Below are 26,371 nucleotides of genomic sequence, written 5' to 3'. Positions count from 1 at the left end.
CAAATTCTGGCTAGAGTGACCTTAAGGTCAAGGTATGGATAAGTTATATAGGCATCCAGATGCTGCAATCTCTGTCAGACTGAAAAATCATAATTAGATATTTTCCCCAAATCATTCAGCCCTAGTGTCTGTGCACGCACACATGCATGCGTGTGTGTGTTTGTAGAGTTAGTCCTACAGGTCTGTTAATGGTGTTGAACACACAGTTAAAATGGAGGAAGTTCACATTATGGAATATTTGAATCACATATACAGTGTTTGTTGACTGATATTACTCATACGTGATGATTTAAACATAACATGTGTGACTGTGCTGTTGCCTGGCAGCAAAAACTTTCATGTTCAAGATCCGGTCGGAACAAAGGCCTTTTGCATGTTCTCCCCGTGTGTGTGTGTGTGTGTGTGGGTCTCCTCCCACAGTCTAAACACATATAGAGGATAAATGAACACACTAAATAAATGTTGTGAATGTGAGGCTGAAAGTTTGTGTGTCTCTATATGTTGGCCCTGTGATGGACTGGCGACCCGTCCAGGGTGCACCTCGCCTTTTGCCCTGTATCAGCTGGAATTGGCTCCAGTGACCCGCGACCCTCATGTGGAGGATAAAGCGGTAGACAATGACAGAATGGATTGATGACTGCATGCATGGATGAATAATCATCACAGAGGTTTGACTTTGGATTGTACACCCTCGGTTTTTGTGATCATTTTTCCCCTCATTCACTTCAGAACACAGAAGACAGCGCTCGCATCTCCATCACCTTCTTCCGCCTGTTCAGAGTAATGCGGTTGGTCAAGCTGCTGAGCAGGGGGGAGGGCATTAGGACTCTGCTGTGGACCTTCATCAAGTCCTTCCAGGTGAGACCATAAGATAAGCAGCTACCTTGAATTTGCAATTTGCATTACTTTTGGCAAAGGTTTTATGTTTAAGCCACAAGATCAAGCTTCAGAACAGTTCCAGGGAATGCCATGAGAAGGAAATTAGCACACTACAGACTAAAAAACTTTGTGAATCCAGTTTGCATAGAATGAGTTTCCATGAGTTTTAAATGGTCCACTGTGTAAGATTTAGTGGCATGTAATGGTGAGACCGCAGCGTCTAACAAATGGAGGCTCCAGCTCCTCACACTTTCCTTTACCAAAAGTGTGACATGCAGGAGCAAAACACTGCACAGTGCATCAGAAAACAATCAAACTTAGTTTTAGTTTTTGTTTAATTTTGACTTTTTTGTTTTTAAAATGAGTTTTTTGTAATATGGAGTATTTGCCAGGTGCAAGGTGCAAAAAGGTCATAAGTATTGTGTCATTAGAACCCAACAAAAATGTATGCAATTTATGAGGACAAATAAACAACCATCCCTGAATCAAATATACCAGTCTACAAGAGAGCAGACTGAAGTGCAAAATGTGAATACACTTCACAAAAGGATTATGTATGAAATAAATTCACAAAGACAAAAACTAAGCACATTTTTGCTACAATCTTAGTTTGTTTTAGTTAATTTCATAAACACAATTAAGTTTTCAGTAAGTTATCGTTTTTTTATTTTTTTATTTCAGTTATGTTTGTTTTTATAAGTGTTAGTGTTTCGTTATTTTGTTAGTTTTCGTGAACTATAATAACCTTGCATGTGATTATAAACCTGCGTATGTTCTGTTACCATCACAGCGAATTTCTGTAGAGTCCATGTCAATAATGCAGCAGTCTTCTCTGAAACATGAGATGGGATGTGTTTTGTGAAAGTAGATTTGTGGTTTGATAATGTGCATCACTTAAATTACTGACTCTCTCTCGCTCTCTCTCTCTTGTTTTCCTGTCCAGGCTCTTCCCTATGTTGCACTCCTGATCGCCATGTTGTTCTTTATATATGCTGTCATAGGAATGCAGGTGAATTGTAGTAATGTGTTGACTAACTTCATTAAAAACTACAATATACGCTGTAGCATACAGTATGTGTTGCAATCAGTTTTTCCCTTCTTCATAAATGTCACATTTACTGGAGGCCGACAGACTAAGTCTTTTCTCGTTTTTATTTTCAGGTGTTTGGAAAAATAGCTATGGTGGATGGAACACAAATAAACCGCAACAACAATTTTCAAACCTTTCCACAGGCTGTCCTGATGCTGTTCAGGTATTTGTGTTTATTTCAATTAAAATGTTGACCAAATTCTGTTTTCCTAAGTGACCATAGCCTTTTATAGTGAATGTGTTTTGCTGCTGTTCTCTGTCAGGTGTGCCACAGGTGAGGCCTGGCAGGAGATCATGCTGGCCTGTCTGCCAGGGAAGCTGTGTGACTCAGAGTCTGACTACAACCCCGGAGAAGAGAGAACCTGTGGCAGTGGTTTTGCCATTATCTACTTCATCAGCTTCTACATGCTCTGTGCTTTTCTGGTAACCCTCACTGTGTTTCAGCGTGTCAGCGACGTCTGTATCATACTGTATACAATAAAATGCTGAAATTATAGTTATGAATGTTCTGGTTTCAGATCATCAATTTGTTCGTAGCTGTCATCATGGACAACTTTGACTATCTAACGCGTGATTGGTCCATTCTGGGGCCACATCATCTGGATGAGTTCAAAAGGATCTGGTCTGAATATGATCCTGAAGCCAAGTGAGTACTTGGGTCTCATTATTGGCCAATATAATACTCAGTACTGGTATGACCCTGATACTTGTTTTAAATCACGGGATCAGATATCAGAAAAATATAAAATGTAATACAATTCAGTAACCTTAAATATCACATAAGGCATGGCAAGTTTATTTGTGTAGCACTATTCATACACAGGGTAACTCAAACTACGTACATTAAGAAAATCACAGAATAAAAGCAAGACATTAAAATGACATTAATCAAAATAAAAGCTTAAACTTTGAAATTACATTCAAATCATGAGAGATAAAAGTGTGATTTGGCAATACAAAGTGCATTTAAAAGACAAGAATGAGTCGATAACGATGATGATTATTTAAGGATTTAAGAAAAAGCTGCAGTAAATAACAATGTTTTCAGGCCTGATTTAAATGTGCTGACAGTGTGAGCAGACCACAGGTGTTCAGGAAGTTTGTTCCACAGGTGAGGAGCAGAATAACTCAACGCTGCTTCACTTTGTTTGGTTCTGCGTCTGGGAAACAGGGTTGTATTATTGATATTGCATCAGACCCAAAAATTATTATAAGGTTTGGCTATGAAATTGATCAATTCTGAATCGAATTCTTGTTCTACTGATCAAAAATCTACATATCATCCTTTTCTGATGGCACACGTGGGTAATGGGCATAATCAAAATTCAACTTTTTCCACTTCAAATCCAATTCTTGATTCCCAGACTTAATACCTACCCATTATAGAGAAAACTATGTATAGTATACTATATTTACTGCTGCTAAGACGTACTTTCTAGAATACTGATGCGTCATCAGGACCTGTGAATGTAGTAATGGTACATTCACTGTACTTAGTGACACAGTGATGTGTGTTCTTGTTGTTGTTTTCAGGGGGAGGATAAAACATCTTGACGTGGTGACTCTGCTGAGGAGGATCCAGCCTCCTTTGGGCTTTGGCAAGCTCTGCCCACACAGAGTGGCCTGTAAGGTGGGAACATGATGGTGTCTGAACATCTCTGACACATACAGTAGATTATGTAACTTTCCAATTACTAATTTTGTTTCCTCATTGTTTATCTGTACTTTGAATTCTGTTGCAGCGTCTGGTTGCAATGAACATGCCACTGAACAGTGATGGGACGGTCATGTTTAATGCCACTCTGTTCGCTCTGGTTCGCACTGCTCTCAAGATTAAGACGGACGGTGAGTCACACAGTGGTGCAGAACAAACAGTCCACAGTGTGAAATCATGTTAAAATATGAGTCCAGTGTGAAGTTATTGTTGATTTATACTGCATAAACCTGTACACTTATGATCAGTTACCGTTAGTTGTTCAGTCAGTTATTTTACCATGATCTACTATGAGGTTATAAACAAAGTGGCTTTACTGGATTAACATTCAAGAAAAAACACTGCACTGCAGTCTGCTGGAACACAAAGAGAAAGTTACAGAGAAGATTGACCAAAAATGAAAGTTGACATTTACTTTATAAAAGGTAACAAATGAAAATCATCAGCAACAATAAAAAAACAGATCAAATTTATGAGATGCACCATATTTATTAGGTAAATATTTTAACCCTTAGTGCTCACATGTAAATTGCTCCTTATATGGACATCCTGGAGTGTGTGTGTTTATAGGTCACATCTTCAGGCTTCACTAAATGCATTTCTCGCTTTCTTATGTGTTGTTGAGTCAAAGTTTAGATTGAAAAAAGTGGGAGTAGCAATTGTGCAGAAGAACAAAAAAGACACTTTTTCTTTTACTTTTGTTCATAAAAGTAAGCCAAGGAAACTTTGAACTGTACTTTTTGCTCAGGTGTGTTTATATAGTTGGTGAAAATTAAAAAAATAAATCTCCTATAGGTTGTGCTGAAAACCTATCTAGATTTTACATTTATTATAGCCTCTGTATGTACGTTTTAGCATAGTAATGGAAAAAAAGTTTTTGTTTCTTCCATAGATTAAATTCATATATTGCCACAAGAGGGAGCTCTAGATATCCACTGTTGCAACACAAATAAGTGAAAGAGACTGTTATGCACTTAATCCTATTATGTACGTTCAGTGTTAACTGTAAAGTAGGCTGGATAACTTAAAAAAAATAGTTGAACCATATGAAAGTACTCATGTTATAGGATCACAGCTCTCTGTCCTGATATCCTCTCTCCAGACAAATATGGACACATAACCCAAGACAATCTGTTTGTCTCTGAAACTCTGCCACTGCTGACTGCTATGTTTTATTATGTTTCTTTTTCTGACTGGTTTTCAGACTCTTTTCTGTGTTTAGGTTTCTTACAGCACAGGTCATCGTTAGTAGATTCAGTCATGTGCCACCAAATGAACCTAAAACCATTAAACCTTTTACACTTTTCCTAGGTAACCTGGAACAAGCCAATGAAGAGCTTAGAGCTGTGATCAAGAAGATCTGGAAGAGAACAAGCATGAAGCTGCTGGACCAAGTGGTGCCCCCTGCAGGCGGTTAGTGGTCATTAAATTACCACCATCATTTTACATAACTCTATCTCACTTGATTTGAATATAAACTGCTTATGACCCACTCATGAACATCTGGTGTGTCTTTCATTCAGATAAGGCACGGCAAACAATGTGTGCTTGTGTGCATGAACAGAAAGAGGAAGTACATCAAATGAGGGATTTGCATTTCAATGCAAATTTTTTCCCAGTTTAAACAATAACCATGCTGACTAGTTGACCCACGCAAAGAAGCAAAGTACAGCTCTATTTAAATCTAACTTTTTAAGCCACAAATTGAATGCTTAATACAAAAAATGTCAAATTTTAAATGATACGTGCAGAATAGTCATCCATCAGAAGCCTTCATTGTCTTGATTTTGCATTTCCTGAGTCAGCGAGGTTTTGACTAATGCTGACCACAACCAGCAAGCACAGCAAACCATGCTACCATTTCCTTTCACTTCAGCTCACAGGAACTCTCCTTATCTTTGTCAGGCTGTCACGTTTTCACTGCTCTATCTCTCTCGTAATTACACACTTGTCTGCAGGGTTTTTTCCTAACTGTTGAACTAAATCTTACTTAGAAAAACGATAATATCAAATTCGATGCGGATGTTTTTATTGTGAATTCAGCCTCAGTGCAGCAGCAGAAACCCACAAAACTTTGACAGTGAGAATTTACTTTGACAGACGTTTTCCTGGCTGGTTTTGTCTGGTTTTGTGAGGTTCAACAATGATGCAGAAAGCCTTTCAAAATAAAAGCCAAGACAAATATTTTATTTCTCACTGTTTGGAGCAGTTGCTTTTTTGTGTTGATCACAATTTGTTCTGTAACTTAAATCCTATTGGTATTTTGTTTGCTTAATTCAAGTATGTAATTAATGTTATAACTCTACAATAGAAGCTTACATAGTGTTTTTGCTGTGTCTGCCTGATGCATTCTGCTTATTATATTTAGACATGTATCAACATTCAATGAAATTTTCTTTGTTTGGTCAGTGAGGGAATGTCCTAGGTCAACAGTGTCTCTGAACATGATGCTGTGCTCTTTAAGTTCCATCCATTGACTACATAAAAGACTGAATATTGGGACAGACGGGATAGTGTGTGATGCTCTCTCATGCAAAACTTTCCTAATATCATTATAATGTCCATTTATACGTTCTTCTCCTTTTCTCTACAGCCCAGTGTTGTCAATGTAGATGATTATGGTTTCTCTTTACACAAACAGGAGACAGCAGCAAAGCGTTAGAATGCCATCATGTAAATTGATTACGAAGTAGTCTTGGTGTCCTCGTTTTTTCCAGTGTCCTCCTATGTGCCCACTGGGCTTAGACTTTAATACAACTGTCTGCATGTTTTTATGTGCATTTGTTTGCTAATGTCATTTCTTTCTGTCTTTTCTGCCAAGTCTCTTCCGCAGTGTCCTCTGCTTACAGTAGCGTGCTTATTCCGTCTGTGGCCTTCTGCTCTTCTCTTTCTGCCGTCCTGAGCTCTTTGGAGCAGTTCTGTTTTAGTCTGGTGGCATGAATCGACTGATACCTCTTTAAAAAGAACTTCATCTGTCTCTGTTCAGAAAAAAGAATCTAATGTTACCATTACTATTATGAAAATGTAAATATCTCCATGTTATTTTCTTTATACATACAGTATATATAGCCTGCTCCCTTTCTTTGAGATAAATGAAGTGGTAAACATCACCTACTTCTGACAAAGGCCTTCATAATACTTTTGGTCCCTCCTTGTTATTTTTCTGAACAGAGCCTTTCGTAGTTTCTCACTGGCTGTGTCGGGTGTTGAATTAGAAACATGTTAGGTGCTTGAAGATAGACCAACATTGCATTAAGCTTGTTGCTTTATCAGATTTACTGGAGGAAAATGCTTTTTTCCATCTGAAAGCGGTTGTCACTGTCATGTGCCAACTTGTCTCGATTCCCATTTAGCTAGAAGGAGTCAGAGAAAGGTGGCAATGAAAGAAAAACAAAAACACTTTCCATTCACACCCTGATTCAGCCTCCTTCTGTTTGTAAGTCTCTCTCCCCAGTGCTTCAGAAACCACTCAGTCTGAGTGATTCAGACCTTTGCTTGATTAGCCTCCCTGCATGGCATTGTTTCTGGCTAAATGTAGATTCTATATTTAACCCTACGAGTGAAACTATAGTTAGCATGCGCTGCTTCTCCAACTTCCTTTACTCTGCTGCCTTCTTGTATGTGCTTCTCATCCATCCATCCATTATCCTCGGAGGGTTGCGATCAGCAGGGTATACCCTGGACAGTTCGCCAGTCCATCACAGGGCCACACACACATAGAGACAAACAACCATTCACTCTCACATTCACATCTATGGTCAATTTAGAGTGACCAATTTACCTAATCCCCATATTGCATGTTTTTGGACTGTGGGAGGCCGGAGAAAACCCACACACACACGGGGAGAACATGGCAGAAAGGCCCTTGTTCCAACCGTGGCTCTAACCCGGGTCTTTCAGCTGCAAAGGCAAGAGTGCTAACCACTACACCAACCGTGTGGCCCCCTGCTCATTGCAGATTGTGTTAATTTCCTTGGAAGTTAAACATAGTGTTTTCTGCCTTTAACATACACTGTGGAATTGATCTGTTTGTTAGGAAGTGGTTATATTTATTTAACATTCAACATTCAATACATGGCTTTATGGTGCCATCGATGATGACGTGTTTGAGGTCACCAGGTCTACATGGTTCATGCACTTGCTTAGATGAGCAGCAGTCTGCTTTTGTTTTGTAGGTGTGTGTATGAGGAATGTTTCATAATAACATGCATTTTTAGAAATTGAGCAGTTGACAGCATACATATTATCTACTGTTGGTTTAAACAAAAATACCTGGGGCAAATGTTTGCATAATGTGTCTGCGTGTACAGATGACATTTGCAGTTTTGAGTGTCAGAGTTTCTCATCAGGGTTTGATATTTAAACAGTTCCAAAAATAACATTTAGCTACACAACAGCAGATCAAGTCTTGTCTCACATTTCAGTGAAGTGGGTGATGAATTCCAGATAAGCTTTAAACCCTTAACAATTAATCTATTCCAGTAAATTCCAGTCACCAGCTGCTCAAGGCATTTTGCCCATCCTTCTTCTGACTAGTAGTGTTATTCTGAACTGGACATTTATGATCATGCTTTAGTGAGGATTTATGGATATTCTTTTTATTTTGATTATTTATGTCTTCTTCTGTATTCTGCAGTGGTGGCGCCTCATTACTGATGTTAATGGCCGTAGATTTGTTTGTTGTGACAGATTTAGATGAAACAGAAAGTTGGTGTTGGTGTTATTGTGGTGTTGATCTGGGAGGCCTCGGTGTGTCTGGTCTGTTCACTCAGATGACGAGGTAACAGTGGGGAAGTTCTATGCCACCTTCCTGATACAGGACTACTTCAGGAAGTTCAAGAGGCGCAAAGAGCAAGGACTTGTGGGAAAGCGCTCATGGGAAAAGTTCAACACCACTATGGCTCTACAAGTGAGTATAGTGCAGTTTTTCAGTCCAATAGATTCATTCTACTGAATGTGAATTAAATTTGCCACGTGTGTTTAGCTTTAATCCAAGTGCATCAAATTCAGCCTTTTATCGTCACATGAATTCTAATCTCTCCTCATCGTACAGTGACGGTGAACACCATTTATCTTCTGTTGCTCCCAATGTAAAAAAATTCAAGTAAAAACAATAAGTGAAACCTCTCTCCAAAAAAATCCATAACAACTGGTTACTCCACAGTAAATGAGATGATATTTATATGAATGACAAAAGCTTTCTTTGCAGGCCGGCCTGCGCACGCTGCATGACATTGGACCAGAGATACGTCGAGCCATATCATGTGACCTGCAGGAGGAGGGGCTCGTAGATGCTCCTGGGGAGGAGGAAGAAATTTACCGGGTAAACATCGTTATAGCTCTCCCTTAGACTTGTTTGGTTTGATTTAATACGATGTGATTTTTTTATAAATGTATTCACATACTATGCTGTTTTTTGACATCTAAAGGTTTTTTTTTTATTAAGCATTTTCACTAATAACTATAACACTGTTAAGTCACTTATATGTAAACATTATTTTAAATGTATTGTATGGTATTGTCACAGTGATATTGGTTGTGAGATTTTGCAGTTCTGACCAATATCCTTTTGAAACTGTCGCATCCTTCTGTGTTTGATGCTCCCCATTGGTTTTTGGTGTCTTTCTGTAGCGTAATGGCGGTTTGTTTGGGAACCATGTCAACCACGTCAGTGACGGTCAACAAGGCTCCTCCCACCTGACCACCGTCACCCAACGCCCACTACAGATCCTGACCTTCTCCAGTAGTTCCTCAGTTGGACATGCTGAGACTTGCAGGAGCACCAATGACAGGGGAGGAGAGACAGACATGAACTCTTCACCCATCCAGTATAATTATCATTATCATCCCACTCATCTAAATAATTACCCTCACTCCAATTCCACTTGCAATCAATCGCCAATACCCTCCAATGCCAACCTCAACAATGCCAATGTGCCCTCGCTTCTCTCCATGACCAGTGGGAGGCAGAAAAAATGTTTGTTAAGGCGAGATCGCCCGTCCTCCACCAGAAATGGATCGTCAGCATCCACTTACAGCAAAGGAGCACACAACAAGCCTTGGAAGTCGCACTCCACCAGGTCAGTGGATCAGCTCTCGTTTTCAGTGACATACAGTTTGAAACTGGGGCGTTCACTTCATAGTCAAAGACAAAGAAAAAGCAAATGGTCACATGTGAGAACCACAGAGGTTTTGACAGATTCACATGAAAAAAAAAAATGATTTGAGAACGACAAAAGAGATTCTTCCTGAAGCTGTTCCATGTCAAACCTTGCTCAAACCTAACTGATGAACACTGTCCATTTTAAATGAATTAGTCCTAGTGCCAGCTCATAACAGCCCACACAGCTAACTGCAGAGGAGTTCACTCTTTCATTTGTTATTTAGAGTCTGCATAATAATTTACCCCCACCTGCCCGAGAGTGCCTCTCTTTCCTTATTTCCCTTGTTTGTTTGTTTGTTTGTTTTTTTCATTTTGAAACTGAAAACTCCTTTTTTTACAAAAGACATTGTCCCTCCCAGTCACTCCTGTTCATTCACAGACATCATTATTCCTGGGGGCAACATTTAGAATGAGACCATTAACAACTGTCATCACACGAATCATTCTTTGGAGTGTTTGCTTAATTAATTCATCCCCTTCCTTTCTTTCTTGCCCACTTCTTCTGACTAATCTGGTCTATATGACTGAACACTTCCTGTCTGTGGAGCAGAGCGCGCTATTATGAGGCCTACATCAGGTATGTGCATGTTACTGTTAGTTACTTTATTTTCCAATCTGCAACTCATGAAGTTTCACTGAAATCAGTGTTTGACATATTATATTTGGATGACAGCATCTTGACATTACATATAAAAGGTGTGTTCTATGAAAACCAAACAATATTTATTATTCATATATTGATTATTCAATTATATGTGTTTATTTTCTGCCAATAAACCCTCCTAAATTGTACACACTGGGCCTTTTTAGGGACTTTGCAAATGAATTGTCATACAAATTCCCAAAGATGGGGACTTCATATTCTTACAAAGGTAAAACTCTCACATTCTAAACATATCTTGATGCTTTGATGCCAGGTCAGAAAGTGGTGGTGGACTTTACCCCACCATTCGTCGAGAGGAGCCGGCGGGTGGGGACAGTGATGATGAGCGAGGCTCAGGAGAGTACTTCAGCGGAGAGGAGTTTCAGGAGGGTGACATCATGCTCACGAGGGACAAGTACGGCTGTTGGTCTAACATGCTCTAAGGAAACAGATCAGTCTGAGCACTCATTATTATCTGTGTAGGAGTCAGGCTGATAAAAAACTCTTTTTTTATTCACTTCTCAGATTATCCAACAAGGAGCAACAAGATGCAGAGGGAGACTGTGATGTAGAGGTTTCTAGGGGCAATCACCAGCCCGAGAGTTACTATGACGACGATCAGCAGCTGATCTCCCAAGACAGCAGGCGGTCAACGAGGAGATGGTTTTTACCCTCACCTCAGCGTAAGATGCTACGCTTTTCTTCAGTTAGCTAAAAGTGTTGACTGACAGAGTTTAAGTTTATGGATAATTCAGATTACATTTCTTTTTAGTTTGAATCTTTTTTTGTGATTGTTAACTCAGTCCAAAAACATTTATTGAATATTTTAATAAATCTGGCTGCTTCAAGGTGAATCCCAACCAAATTAACACTTTCAACTTTCATTTACACTCTATTTTGAGGGCATGTACTAAATGCTTAATTATATTAGTATGTGTTATAACTGAAAATACATGTAAAATCACATGTATACCTTTTTTTAATAGTATACCACTAATGCTTATTCAATAAGTATTCAGAATTGGTTTGAATGTTTTGTTGTATTTTCTCTTAGTCTCCAACAGACCAACATTTAGATTTGAGTGTCTTCGCCGAAGAAGTAATCAGAATGATGCTCCTCCCTCTCCGTCCTGCACAACTCTTCCACTACACCTGGTGCAGCAACAGGTACCTTCTTCTGTTTATTAATGTTGTAATGTGTTTTTCACCCTCATTAATTCCTCTTTGCCCTGGATTTTTTAACTCTGTCTTCAGGTGATGGCAGTGGCCGGTCTTGATGCCAACAGAATTCACCGTCTGTCTCCGACGAGGTCGCTGCGCTCCTGGGCCACGCCTCCTGCCTCTCCCATCAGCAATGACTGCTCGCCAAGCTACACGCCGCTCATACAGGTCTGATCACTGAAACAAAGGAGCGTCTGAGTGTGTTTTTTAAATGGATTTTGACTTGACTGCTTTTTATTAAACTGGCACAGTAGTTTTGTCTAAAAAAATACCTAGAAAATACCAGAAAAACCCATTTGTTTTCATTATTTTCCTCCAAAAAATTAGAGAGTTAAGGTTCCCCTTTCCATCTAGATAAGTTGGTTAATAACTATTAATGCTCCAGACAAGTTTTGATGTCATCAATCAATGAATTTATGTTATTAGACTTAATCTAATAACAGGAATTGATTAATGTCTATTTATCCCTCTAACATTAGAGGGTCATTAGATCAAATCTTGGTTCGACCAACTAAGTGAATATCTATGTATGCGTTAACTGTACCAGCTGAAGGTGCAGGTGTTTTGGCTGAGGGCCTTGTTTCCCCCCACAGTCCAAAGACATGCAAACTGAGGATTAGGCTAATTTGAGACATTTGAGCATATGATTCTCGTGGCAGCCGGTCATGGCGTCACCGATAATATTCTGAACTCTCGTTTGGTCCTGCTATCGGACAAAATGAGCTGTCAATCATACTTTAAACAGGGACATCATTTACAAAATTGACATCATGTGTTATTGAAGAAGACCTGAAATTAGTGACTGAGACATTAACTCCTCATGAAAATGTGAACTGACATTTCTAATCAAGTGAGAGTTAGGCTCATGTTTCCGTGGACGATTCAAACAGAGTTCCTTTTGCAACCAGCGGAGTTGCCCCCTGGTGGCTTTTTATATATTCTTTCTTCCTGATTGACTTCAACAATGAGAACCAGAGACTCCATCTATTTTATATGGTTTGTGTTGTGAATCCGAGTATGAATGGTTGTTCGACTCTGTGTGATGGACTGGCAACTTGTCCTGCCTTTTATCTTGTCTGCTGGGATTAACAACGATAAAGCGATAGAAGATGAATGAATGATGAATGAATGATGAATTCACTGTCCTGTGCCACAATCGAGGTGAACATAGTTTAAAGTTTGTCTCTTTGTAAGTCAGTTTAAAAAAGTATTTGTACGTGTTTGTACTCAGGTGGACTGGCGCAGTTCCGGCAGTGTCAGCAGCCTCCCTGGAGCAGTCAAGAGGAGTTCATGGTATACAGACGGCACAGAAGGCCCTCCGACCTGCAGCCACTCTTCATCACGTCTGCATTTACCTGCAGAGAGCTGCTCACACGTCCTGCAGAAGAGAGGCAGTGCCAATAGTCTGGTGGAAGCTGTGAGTACAAATGATTCCAAATGTGTACTTGATGTCAAAAATAGATGACCAGAATCCTACTTTTATTCTTAGTTTTGATCCTCAGCGAAGATAAAAAAGAGACTGTGATGATTTTCCCCTTCTTGTTGTTGTCAGGTGTTGATCTCTGAGGGTCTGGGGAAATATGCCAGAGACCCCAAATTTGTCTCAGTGACCAAACACGAGATTGCAGACGCATGCGAGATGACCATCGATGAGATGGAGAGCGCTGCCAGTAATCTCCTGAATGGGAGTATGAGTAATGACACCAATGGTGGAACAGGGAACGTCAGCTTGGACCCACAAGCCACTACGCTTCTTAGAGACCGTAGTATCCGTGACTACAGTGATGAGGAGCCGTACGTGGCAGTGAAATGTGAGGAGGATTTAACAGATGAGATGATATGCATCACATCACTATAGCACCAGCTCACACCGGCTCATTTACTTTTCAAATTAACTGTACTACATTTGTGTTTGAGAGCATCCTTGGATAGCTAGGAAAAAACGTAAACCATGGATTAATGACAAGAGAACAAAGTGCCTTGTTTTCTCTTTCTAGGGAGCTGGGAAATCTGAGATTCTGAGAAAATATTGAAACCAGATGGAATTGCCCAGTCTGCTAGGCTTCCTGTTAAACAACAGGAATTCAACTTGTTTTTGTGGATACAGCAAAATAAACTGGCAGTCTGGCAAAGCCAGCGCCAGTTTGTGAAGTTCATTTCCGTGTCCAAAACTGAGGCGAGTTAAAACCAGAACTGGAGTTAAATTTAGTTGTTTCAGTTTGAGGTTGTCTGCATCCATGCAGTGTTCAGTTAACAATGTTCAGGAATGTTGCTATTGCTCAGTCTTGAAAATACACAGATGAGCCATGAGTCCCACAAACTACGAACATTTCACAACACTTCCAGAGAAGTCTGTGTGAAATGTTTTTCGTCATTGGGTTTAATCAGAAACACATTTTACAGGAGAAAAGGGGATTTTTTTTCTTCCCCACAACATTCACTCCAGTTTTAATGACTGGAAGTGTCGTCCTGTCATGCGTGAGCTGGCTTTGTATAGCTGTGTTTATTCTGCTCCAAAATGTCTTTGTCAGTTCAATGATCCTTTGTAGTTTCTTGTCATGTATACTGTATGGTATATTATATGTTATTCTAATCTTTTACTGCTCATAAGGCCAGAGAACATTTTCCTCTATTCTTCACAGCAAAACATCACAGAGGTTTATTTTAACTCATCTCAGTGCACGGGCTCACGGGCTGCACTGGGTTCACAGTTTTCAGGGTTTCAGGGTTTCAGGGTTCAGCGTTGACTTGAAAAGGAAATCACATATCAATGAAAAAGACTCTGTCCTCAGGCATATCCTCCTGTTTCACTGTGTCTGCTCATATGACACAGAGAAACGTGCAGCAAGTCGTCCTTTTTGCCCTTTACACCCCTTACACGCTTTGAATTAGTTTCACACTTTCAAGTACCACATGATAAGTGAAGATGTTGTTTCCATGTTGTAAACTTTACTTTTTTAACCTTTGATGAAGCCTCATATTACAGTGGGACTCGCTCAGAATATGCAGTGATTCAGTTTACTCACACCTGCCTCAGTTCAGTTGAAAGGTCATAGGTTCACAGCTGGAGAGCTCTGCTTTGCTTTGCTTACTTCATTTGACTGGTTTCGACTGCTGCAGTGATATTTCTCTCAGGAACATGAGGGTTTTGTTTCAGAGTCAAATGAAGTAAAACATCATCTGACACATGGAGGAAGCATTAGAATTTTTTGTGTCCCCACCAAATATAAATGCAGAAAATGGTTGATGGTTGTACATAGAGTAACTTTAGAGGGGAAATAATTGATGGTGGTGGTCACCTTTTTTTTTGTAGGATTTATTTGAGTGCACGCTGTGTCTGAAACAGCTGATGGTGAACTACACAAGCTGCTTAGAAATAGAAACACTGAAGAGGGGTAACATTTTGCACGTACTATTCTGCATCATACTATCAGCTCCATCACTAACCAGTGTTTGTCTCTCACTGCCAACTACAGCAATGTCTTCAGGTCAACTTTGACAAGACAACAACACTGGGGTTGTGACTGAAACACCGTGCTTTTCTTTTCCTTTTAACTTCAGTCTAAATAGTGTCGTCAGGGCAACACGTTCAGTCTGTGCAAGCAAAGGGCTTCTTATATAAAACCAAACCAGGGGAATATTGAGCACCTCAATATTCATATGTTACACTTGGGCAGACATGGAAAAGGGTCTGAACATGATTCATCGACTTCATTGGCCAACATAGGTGATAGAAATGACATTTTCATTTTTATTCATAAATTCATTCATTAATTCCAACAAATATTAGTGTTAGTACCTATACAGCTGTGTCGGTTAATGTGTCACAGGGAATCTGTTTGACAATGGCTGAATTTGCACAAAATGAACAGAAGAAAGAAACATTACACAGAGAGATATTCTAAAAGATTTGACCTGCAGTTTTCCGCTAAATTACACCTGTTTAAAGATCTTCAAAGACAGGAGAGTCCTCTCAGTGTTTGAGTGACTGGAATGTGTTGCACTGAAATGTGACCAGCGCCAGGAACATGTCACACAAATGACACACAGAATCCTTTGTCCACATCATTTAAATGTCTTCATTTTGTGAAGATACAGCCTATAAATTATGCTACATTGACTATTAAAGATATAGTAATTAAAACTCTAAAAGCCATAGATTATACTTGCTGTGAACACAGTCACTAATTACTGGATCAATGCCATATGTTTTGTAAAAGAAACACAACAATATACACTTTTAATGCCATCGTAGGTCTTTTAATAAAGTCAGAATTTCTAGGCTAATTGTTTGTACAGTTCAGATGTTGTTTACTTAGCGAATTGAAAATAAACCTGATGGCTCACAACATGTCAGCACAGACACCAGAGAAGAATCTGCCGTTTAATCACAGGACAATTATTTAAATGTTTTATCAAAGAAGTGTAGTGTCAAAAAACACAAAACCTTTGTTGTGCAACTGACAGCTTTATTTTTTTGTACTGTTCCACGATGAAATGGCGTATACAAATTTGTACAGTGTTTGTAAAAAGTGATGAACTTGAACATTTCTGCTTTCTACCTATTTGTTGTACGACAATGGAAATAAAAACACAGCTCCGTCTACTCTGTAGCAAGTACTAGAACCTTTGACATTTTGTATCGATTAAACAGAAACCCAGTTTTGTACATTTGAATCTCACCAAACAATGGACCTTGTTCGTTAAGGATTTTTGTAAGGACCAAAAATAAAGTTACGAGACAAAGTCGGGGCGGTTTCAAGTGTTTGTTTACAAAAACATTCACATTTTTACCGGATTTTCCCTTTAATGATCCATTTGTGCATTCATCAAGGCACTAATGTTTTAAAGACTTAAGTAATGTACAACACTGATACATATAATGTAAACAATAAATGTTGATGATAGTGCAAAGCTAACTAAGACTCAATCAGACTGATCCCATTCTGTTTATACTGTGATTCACATTTCCTGTAGTTTATTTAATCAGTTATACATAAAAGCTCGATAACTCGCCAAAAAGCGTATTTGTCAATGAAAAAAAACATGCATTAAGTAGTTTTTTTTTCTAGTTTTTAGTCTAGTTTAGGTTTTTTTTGTTTTTATTGGATAAATATACTGTGCATTTATAGCAACTTAAATTAAACAGTAAGTAGAAATGACTTGAAATAAACATATATAATATAGTAATGTGTAATAGTAGTGTAATTGTAAACAGCTGTATTTGCTGAGTGGGGGTCAAATGCATACAACGAATTTGCAGGAGGTTGTAACTATCTTTTTTACAATAAACTAAACATTTTGTGACATTGCTGACAATGTTCTGAAACACCTTTAAAAGGAAACTTTGAAAGCAGAATTTTGTCAATCTGTCAAATCTATAGGTTCTCAGGAAGGAAGAGACACGTTACCATAGTGAAGACTGATCTCGACAGATAAAAAAAGACAGGTTGCAGATCATCAAAACTGTTATTATAATAGAATGTAGTAAAATCTGTAAAACATTTAAAACATTTCATATTCTGTGGGATTTGGCTTTAAACCTCACTGTAGGTTACCTGACGATAACCAAGTAGAAATGTTAGAGGTATTTTTATTTGTCACAAATTTGCTTAAAAATCACTGTAGCTGGTGCAAGACACATGATGTGAAGCAAGCGTCCAAACAACAACAACGTCTCTGAATCTGTACATTGTTCCTATTTAAGAAGTTACAAGTGCTAATGCTCAGCAGCTTCTCACAACACACTGTGCCATGAAGAAACATCAGCACCAAGCTGATTATTAATGTCAGTATTTGTAAAATTTACCTAAAACACCAAAAGTTTTTGTACTACAATTTATATTTAACGACAACATTTGGCCACTGTTTCATCATGCATTCAAGAATTTCAGATGGAAACGGCTTAATATCAACTGTAGTCAACATAATTATGGCACCGTTAAGACAACAAGCTCACATGATTATTTCACAATATCAATCAATACACTGATGACTGTGCTGTTGACACCTTACCAGCTGTTTTCATCTCTGTGTGTCGAGTGTCGCTGGTTGGTACACAGGAACCCCTCGGTCGACGAGAGCAGGGCGACCTCTGATGATGTCAGCAGCCTTCTCTGCCATCATGATGGTCGGGGCATTCAGGTTACCACTGACGATGCTGGGCATGATGGAGGCATCGACCACACGCAGGCGCTCCAGACCCAAAACCTGTGTGTTTGAGTCGATCACAGCCATCGGGTCTGAGGGAGAGCCCATCTTACAGGTGCAGGACGGGTGGTAGGCGCTGTCAGCCTTTCTGCGGACAAAAGCGTCAATGTCGGCATCCGATTGCACCTGAGGGCCAGGCTGAGCTTCAGGACCACGGAACGATTCGAAGGCCTTCTGAGCAAAGATCTCTCGAGAGAGTTTAATGCACTCTCTGAATTCCCACACATCAACATCTGTGGAGAGCAGGTGAAAGGGAGGATAAAATAAGACTTTAGAAATCAGTTTCAGCTTAACTAACAACAAACCTTGTGATATAACAACACACTTTAATGAAACAGCTTAACAAGCTCAACTATTATGTCAAAATCTAAACTGGCTCAGCTTGTTAAGACTGCCACGACAATAAAAGAGAAGGAAGAACATCAACCCCTCTAGACCATTTATGAGACGTCTGTCCGAAGAGGAGCACAGAGAATACTAGATGACACATCCCATGTCCTTCACTCTGAGAACAAGCTTTTACCGTAACCATAACCAAAATGTTAAAAACTCATTTGCCATTTCTGGTCAGTATTTTAAATATGATTCTACATAAGATTTTAGGATTTGTACATGCAATATGCTGTTAATTTATGTGCAATATAATCTGGAGTGACTGGCACCCCCTGTATCGTGTCGACCAAACTCAAAGATAGTTAAAATACGAAAGAGACCATTAAGTAAACATTCTTTTACCCTGCCAAATGGGAGTGCAGCTGTGAGAAAGACTTATCTCCGGATGAACTGGAATAGTGAATCACTCCTTGATTCAGTGACTGAAACTTACCAGTGGAGAGATAGTTTGGTTGGATCTCCGGATGATCCAGAGGGTTCGTGCTCTTCAGCTTTAACCAGCCGATACTGGTGCTTCTCATTGGTCCAACATGAACCTGCAACTCAGAACTCAGATAATAAACAGCCAGTGATTTTAAAAGACCAATGTCTGTTGTTCTGAGTGTATCTAATTTATGAAGTGGACAGAATAGTCTCTCATGCAGAAGAGGCTTTCAGGAGTCTGAAGAAATACGATGTGCACACGCTACAAAAAAATATTCTGCAACACTGGAAATGTCCAAAATCTAAAACCACATCATTTCAATGGAACAGGATTAAGTACTAAAAGTATTTTCTTCTTGGATCACCACCAGGTACACACTGGGGCTGGTGTAGCATTTACAGATAGGTTTCTACATTTCGTGGGAAAATCCAGTGATAGGAATAGGTGTGGTTTTTCAGGGAACCGCATGTGATACTCCTTTGTGTCCTCCATGCTGATATACGCAAATGCTAATGAAATGTAACCATGACTAGTAATGGAGTGATTTACTTATGGTAGCAAACTCCATAAATACATGTCCTAATAACTGACACACACACACACCCATGCAAATAATATATTCATCAACAATGCATCATGTTTTCCACCTGCAGCCACTGTTTCCTGTACCTGATAAGCCTCTATCTTAGAGGCAACTCTTCCGTGGTCGATGACCTGCGAGGGCAGAAAGTGAAACTGGATGTCGGGGTGTGTGACGTGTGGCCGGCTGCGGATGAACCCTCCACTCTCCAAGTGGGCGGTTGCTCCATAACCTAGGAAATGACATGTCATGGTAAGTGAGACACGACACTGTCAACAGACAAGTGACATCTGTCTGATTGCATCCGGGAACACCAAAAAGTATGAAACATACTTGGTGTATGTCAGCAAAGGCCTGTCTCTCTCCCTTCCCGCTCATTTTATTGAACCACTGACACATTATTTCCATCCATAATTACTAAAAGTCTGTATTTGTGACAGTTAAAGTTCATTTCCTCAGATGATTTATGAAGCTAAACCCTGGACAATTCATTTAGTGTTTTATAGCTTTTATATTACTTATGTGAAACCTCCATGCTGTTTTTTTTTCATTTATATACAGTGCTGTGTAAGTCTAAGGCTATATTAGATTTTTACCATTCGCGCTGGAAGTGACGATTATTTTCATAATCGATTACTCTGCAGATTAATCAAGTACTTGTTTAGTCCATTAAATGTCATAAATAATGTTCTCGAATGTCTTGTTTTGTCCACAAACCAAAATGATTCACCTCTAAAGATGTCTTTGTTATGCAGAGCAAAGAAACCAAAAAACTTTCACATTTAAGAAGCTGAAAAATCAGAAAACTTGTTTTAATTATTGAAAAAAACAATCAGACTGTTTAATTGATTATCAAAATAGTTGATGATTCATTTAGTTATCAATTAATCAAATGATCGTTGCAACCCTATTTACATTGAGTATAATTATTTCTCAGTCACTGTAATGGAACACATTAAGAAAATAAGGGAAACGTGTGTACACATGTTTAGTGTGACCTACCCTTACACTTGAACAATAGCACAACCCTGGCTCTCTTGAAACTGGAGTAGAACCCTAATAAGTGTTACTGGCAAAACCTGTCTTTGTCCTTTGTCCTTATGAAAGATGTCTTCACACATTCAGTCACATCATTCCAATCCAAATGCCAATGATCACAGAATTTGATCAAGGATATTGTGTGTGTTGGGTGCCGTTGGTTACCAGTGAACATGGTGAGCCACTCGAGGCCTATCTTGACCATGTGGAAAGGTTTCTGGGCCTTGTACAGGGTGATAGGCTGAGTGCAGTGCTGCTGGACATACAGCTCCAAATGATCCTGCAGATTACTACCAACACCTGACAAACAACACACAGACCATGAGTCATAGAAAATACATGAAGTGGTTGGTATTCCAATTCTGGTCTATCTGTAAAGCACGAATACAGGAGAAATATATAGTATATACTGTATAATATATGTCCTTTTCCTCCATTTCCGTGTACCTGGTAGGTGCTGAACCACAGGAATGCTGAGTTGTTTCAGGTCGTCAGCATTTCCAACTCCTGACAGCATGAGAAGCTGCGGGGAGTTGATTGCTCCTCCACTCAATATCACCTCTTTATCTGCAAACACCTGAGGACAGAACACACAGACAGCACATGTCGTTTTACATACTCCACAGCCATGCAAGTGGCCCGGCAATTAGGAAAAGTAAAGCATTTAGATAAATGATAATGTCCGCACACTAACTGCTTACAACAGATACAAAATGGAAATGGAAATCTCACAGTCAATTCAATATACTGTCCAGGATCTATGAAGTATTTGTGTAGATTTGTGGTACGAAAGTAAGTGCTAACTCAATCACTTTACTACATTTATTGTCAATTAATTCAAATGTTTTTTATCTACATACTTTCAAGACTGGGGATGGCAGAATACAACATTTTCATGTCCAAAACTGAGAAACCCCTAATACCGATATCAGTCCGTCTTTTTACAAACCAATCAGTTCTGCTCCTTTTATCTCAAAATATGTCCACATACAGTAGCTCGCATGATCACTGCAGAGCGGTAGACATGTGCATTCACATTCTGATCACCTGTGCTTGGTGAAGCATTTCTGGTATAAGACTGAGAAAGAAGACATAGTCATATCAGCTCACCCCGACTCAAGACCAGGGATGTCTGAGCCAGATTCTTAGCCAATCTATCTTTACTACTTTAATCTTTTTTATTATTATTATTTCTTGTAAATAATTGAAGTGCTATCCACCTTACCGTTTTCTTCTGTCCCTTGTGTATGTATTCTACTCCCACAGCACGATTCCCATCGAACAGGATCCTGGTGGTCAGGCAGCGCACCTCCGTCTTCAGGTTAGGTCGACTCAGTACAGGTCTCAGGTAAGCACTAGCTGTGCTCCACCTCTTTCCTGAACACATTTGGGCAGTAAAATGCAGATGTTATTAAGGAATGTGACAGAACATGGAAACTCTATGTGTTTATAGTTTTAAAAATTCAATAATCATGTTTGTAGATCTACTTTTTCTCAAACCTTTATAAACGGTCATGTCCATCCAGCCCAAACCTTCCTGTTGGTAACCATTCATGTCATCCGTGAAGGGGTATCCTGCCTGCTGCCCCGCCTCAATAAAGGCCTTGTGAAGTGGGTGGTTGGTCTTCCCTCTGGACACATGAAGAGGTCCACTGCCGCCCCGATACCTACAATTCACACAGAGAACAGAGGGATCAGCGTTATACTGTTTCCACACAGCAGAGGTCATAACACTGCTATTTAAACAGGTATTTTAATTCCACAACTGCAATCTACACCTTTCATTTGAATGGACCTCCTGGTTTCCTCGGGTTTCTTTAGCTGAATGCATTTAACATTTGATGCTCATGTGTTCCAGTTCTACCTGATAGGGTTGTTACTCTGTCACTTACCATTCATAAGCACTCTTTCAGATTTTTCTGTCGAGTCTATGGGACTGAAGCATTAAAACTGCCTAACTCAAATGCCCTTGGGCTATTTTTTACCTGTTTTCGCCAAGCTCATGGCACTGAGCTTTCCTGAAGTAAGGCAGGCAGTGGTCATAATCCCAGCCCTCTGCCCCTTCACTCTGCCAGCGATTGTAGTCTTCAGCGTGTCCTCGGATGTACACCATGGCATTGAGTGAAGAGGACCCGCCCCAGACACGGCCCCTCGGCCAGTACAACACTCGGTTGTCCATGTGGGCCTGAGGTAAAGTGTGGTAGTACCAGTTATACCTGAAGAGAAATATAAAAAATTAACAATGGACTCAATTGTAGCAGACAAAAATTGGAATCATGTATTAGGAATTATATCAAAATACTGCACCGATATACTGCGCTAAATGGTATAAGATGATATATTTGTGTAACCTTATAAATGTGTTATGTTTTATTTAATATGACTTTCATAATTAAACTACATGTTAACTTTATGAATAATTCTACAATGGATTCACATTTTGACAATTAGCATTTGCACACACACACACAGCGTTTCAAGAACAGTGAAAGATAAGTGATATAAACTACTGTACTTGTCGTCACAGAGGTTATAGGTCAGCGCAGCTGGCATGTGCATCTTCCATGACAACCGTGCGCTGCCGAACCACTTGTCCTTAGGTCCAGCCTCCAGCAGCAGCACAGACTCATGGGCATCCTCTGTGAGGCGGTTGGCAAGGACACATCCTGCTGACCCGGCACCCACAATGATATAACTGTAAGATGGCGTTTGTTGATGTGATGATGAAGACGAAGAAAAGTTGCAATGAGCAGTTGAGGCCCCAAAACATCTGGAGGAGGAGGAAAGTCCCATGTTTCTGGTCTTTGGGACAGTGAGACATTCACGCACACTGGCAAACAACCATCTGCTGTCCCTCATAAATCTTCCCCGAGTCATGGTCACAACTCGCCCGGCTCCAGTTTGGCATAGAGTGACTGAAAACAACATCCTGATTCTGGGAAGGCTCTCTTCATTCACTGGAAATTAATAACACATACATTTAAGGACAATGACGTTTGTCTCACTCACTCACACATTGTGACCTTCTAATATACAAATTGTGTTGGCATTTTGGATCCCATGAAGGTTAATTATTACTAGTGACACACCCCGTCCTGGCTTAAGTCAGAGCTTTAAAATGGCCAGCAGCTAAATGAACAACTAGAAATGTCTGTCTTTATTTGCCATGGTTTACTCACTGCTGATGAGAGTAGAAAAGTAGTTTTCTCTCTTAAATTTCCATCCATCACATGCTATTATACACACAATTTCATTGACGATAGAGGTAAGATGTGAATTGTGGTAGGTTTGTGTATTTGTCCTTTGGTTACTCTAACTCTCACACAGAGCTGGGAAATAATTCAACAACATTATCAATATCATGTCTGTGTATATTCTCATAGGTCAAAGTCCTCCAAAAGTCATAGTCATTAAAGTCATTAAAATGCTCTCCTTTCATCTCCGTACACTCTACACACAGGTCAAACTGCGTTTCACCACCGACTTCCTGAACTGAAGAAAGTTCTTGGATGAGAAGTGAAATGTCTTCAAGAACACTAACTCCAGCTGCTACTGACTTTTGAGGTTATTACATTGCATTACTTTGCATTACATGTCATTTAGCAGACGTTTTTATCCAAAGCAACTTACAATAAGAGGTTATATATACACAGTATCACAAAGCTTCATTATATATCAATATTATTATTTATGGAAGGTGCAAACACACTTTGAGATTTACATAGCACATACAATGAATCGTTTAGAATGTCAGACACCAGATAAGTAAAATATTTCTCTACTTGAATATTTATTTTTTAATGGGATCCCCATTAGTTTCCACAATGATGGTTGCTTGTCTTAATATCGAAGAATTTACTGTTCTTGACCTTCACTGGCAAGTCGATTCACTACAGCCTTACAAACAAGATCAAGTTGCCTTGAATCCAGAGGTCTCAAACTTGCAGCCCACCGCCCTCCAATTGATTTAATATCACATCTTAAGGGGTTATTTCTGTATGTTTTTTTTAAAAAATCTACATATATATGTATGTATATACATATATATGTATATAATGCCACTGAGCATTATATATATATGTATATATATATAATGCTCAGTGGCCCCCAGGTCATTTGAGTTTGAGACCCATGCCCATATTAGGCTGAGTCAACAATTCAATATGACAAAAGCTTTTCATGAGTGTTTTCTTGAATGAATATATATATAAAAGATAATGATTGTATAAAGTTAAAGTATTGTGTGTGCAAACATACATTGATGATTATGTTTCTGTCAACAATCGGTGATATTGTGATGTCTCAGGTCTTGACAAACACTTTTATCTGGAGGTTGTGCCATATTGCTAGTATATAGGTCAGGAGTCTTATCAGTAAAGCAGCCAGTCACCAGCAATTTCACTGTCAACCTCACCTCAACAAACTCAATCCTAAACGTTCAGCTAGCACGTTCAAATGAAATTACACACAAACACACACAAAGATTTCGTCGACGTTCAAAGTGGTATTTTTAAGGTCATTCTAAATGTCTATTTACCATGAAATAACAACGCCGCAGTCTCGAGAATATTAGTCTCACTGCAGCAGTGGACACACACACACACACACACACACACACAACAGCAGCATTTACAGATTAAACTTCTTCAAGCACAAAACGCATAAGAAGATAATGAACACATGTGTTTTCTATTATACAGCCCTGTTTCAAATTTTAATGTTATTTTTGTTTGTTTGCTCGTACTCGTGTGTAGTTTACTGTGCTTCACCTCAGGACTTGGGAAATCATCGAATGCAACTTTACAAACTACGTTTAAAGACAATGAAGCATCTTTTACTATCAACACAGGCTCGAAGTTAAAAAAAACTTTATAAAGTTAGAAGAAAAAGAGAATCAAGCAGTGAGTAAATGAAGCGCTTACCCAACTCAACACTGGACTGACGGAGAACAGCTGAGTGAACAGTTTGCGACTGAGGGGGCGGGGCTTATCTGTCTGTATTTATAAACTAACGGAACCGAGAAGATGACAAGGACTTGTTCATTCACCAAGTGAGCTGCAGGTAGGACTTTATATTACATTTGTCTCATCACATTTTTAACCTTACGAGCTGAATTCAACTTTCCAAATGTTCCTCACATTTATTTTTCATCGTTAAAGGTATAGTATGTCACATTTGGAAGAGTGTATAGACAGAAATAACAGCCCCAAACATCATTTACAGTAAGAGAGGAAATAATTATTTTGTAGACTTATTTTTCTGGTCAGAGAATATTTAAATAATTTCATTGCTGGACTTAATTTGTACAAAGGTTTTATTCTGCTTCATATTCTGTTTTTTCCATGTAAATAAGGAACAACATATATGACATGTAATGTAACATGATATATGATGCTCCTCATTCAGCAATTTTCTGCTTAAGATACTGTACTAAACTATGAATTTTTTATGACTTTTTAGTATGTTGTCCAAAAAGTCACCAAATATTTCATAGTTTAGTATGTCATACAAATAGTCAAAAATTCATAGTTAAGTATGTCATCCAAAATTCATAGTTTAGTTTGAAAAGATTGAGAGATTTATTAATTATGATCTGTAATTAATTGATCCAATAATCTCTTTTTTAATCTCACCTAAAAATTACTTTGAAAAGCCCTCAATTTGAGGTATTTTCATTTAAATTCATTATTACATTACTGTGGCTGATCAAAATATTGATATATAACAAAAAAAGTTACTGTTTTAACAAACAAACAGATGCAGCCATTTACATTCTGCTGTGATCTTTTGTCAAACTCCAAATAATTAGAAAATAAAAATAAAATAAAACATCAGGTCCATATAGACCCTTTCATTGTACAGTATACAAACATTCCAAGCCGAGTAGCCTGTCCACTAGTTCCACTTCTACTTGTACCACTTCTACGAGTTACAGGCCGAGTGTGTTTTCCGACTCCAAACTGTGCACGCACATTTCTGTGACACAGCTCTCGAAAGGGTATATAAAGTAACATGT

General features: G+C 39.0%; 2 protein-coding genes across 10 annotated transcripts in view; one reads left to right on the top strand and one right to left on the bottom strand.

Moving 5' to 3' along the window:
- The window catches only part of LOC122777142 (voltage-dependent L-type calcium channel subunit alpha-1D-like), a 69,754-nt gene extending 53,295 nt beyond the window's left edge, over positions 1-16,459 (top strand). For all 9 annotated transcript variants that reach the window (XM_044038162.1, XM_044038161.1, XM_044038160.1 and 6 more), the window contains 18 exons: positions 730-858; positions 1,823-1,888; positions 2,041-2,132; positions 2,233-2,392; positions 2,488-2,615; positions 3,503-3,599; positions 3,712-3,814; positions 4,995-5,096; positions 8,456-8,592; positions 8,893-9,006; positions 9,315-9,763; positions 10,397-10,423; positions 10,764-10,904; positions 11,015-11,172; positions 11,544-11,656; positions 11,744-11,878; positions 12,942-13,127; positions 13,263-16,459. In XM_044038162.1, the coding sequence (XP_043894097.1) occupies positions 730-858; positions 1,823-1,888; positions 2,041-2,132; positions 2,233-2,392; positions 2,488-2,615; positions 3,503-3,599; positions 3,712-3,814; positions 4,995-5,096; positions 8,456-8,592; positions 8,893-9,006; positions 9,315-9,763; positions 10,397-10,423; positions 10,764-10,904; positions 11,015-11,172; positions 11,544-11,656; positions 11,744-11,878; positions 12,942-13,127; positions 13,263-13,568 (2,643 nt within the window). In that variant the 3' untranslated portion in view covers positions 13,569-16,459. The remainder of the gene's footprint in view (positions 1-729; positions 859-1,822; positions 1,889-2,040; positions 2,133-2,232; positions 2,393-2,487; positions 2,616-3,502; positions 3,600-3,711; positions 3,815-4,994; positions 5,097-8,455; positions 8,593-8,892; positions 9,007-9,314; positions 9,764-10,396; positions 10,424-10,763; positions 10,905-11,014; positions 11,173-11,543; positions 11,657-11,743; positions 11,879-12,941; positions 13,128-13,262) is intronic.
- Positions 16,460-17,287: 828 nt separating this feature from the next.
- chdh (choline dehydrogenase) lies at positions 17,288-25,327 on the bottom strand. The gene is made up of 10 exons (XM_044037231.1): positions 25,278-25,327; positions 22,871-23,312; positions 22,341-22,571; positions 21,856-22,022; positions 21,581-21,732; positions 20,803-20,932; positions 20,521-20,655; positions 19,407-19,549; positions 18,747-18,849; positions 17,288-18,153 (listed from the first exon to the last, which is right to left on the bottom strand). The coding sequence occupies exons 2-10, from the start codon at positions 23,281-23,283 to the stop codon at positions 17,735-17,737; spliced, it is 1,893 nt and encodes a 630-aa protein (XP_043893166.1). The 5' UTR covers positions 23,284-23,312; positions 25,278-25,327; the 3' UTR covers positions 17,288-17,734.
- Between the last annotated feature and the right edge of the window lie 1,044 nt (positions 25,328-26,371).

Source organism: Solea senegalensis, linkage group LG11 (genome assembly GCF_019176455.1).
Source record: "Solea senegalensis isolate Sse05_10M linkage group LG11, IFAPA_SoseM_1, whole genome shotgun sequence".
Taxonomy (NCBI): Eukaryota; Metazoa; Chordata; class Actinopteri; order Pleuronectiformes; family Soleidae; genus Solea; species Solea senegalensis.
The sequence above is the reverse complement of the archived record's forward strand: the minus strand, read 5'-3'. Positions and strand labels throughout refer to the sequence as shown.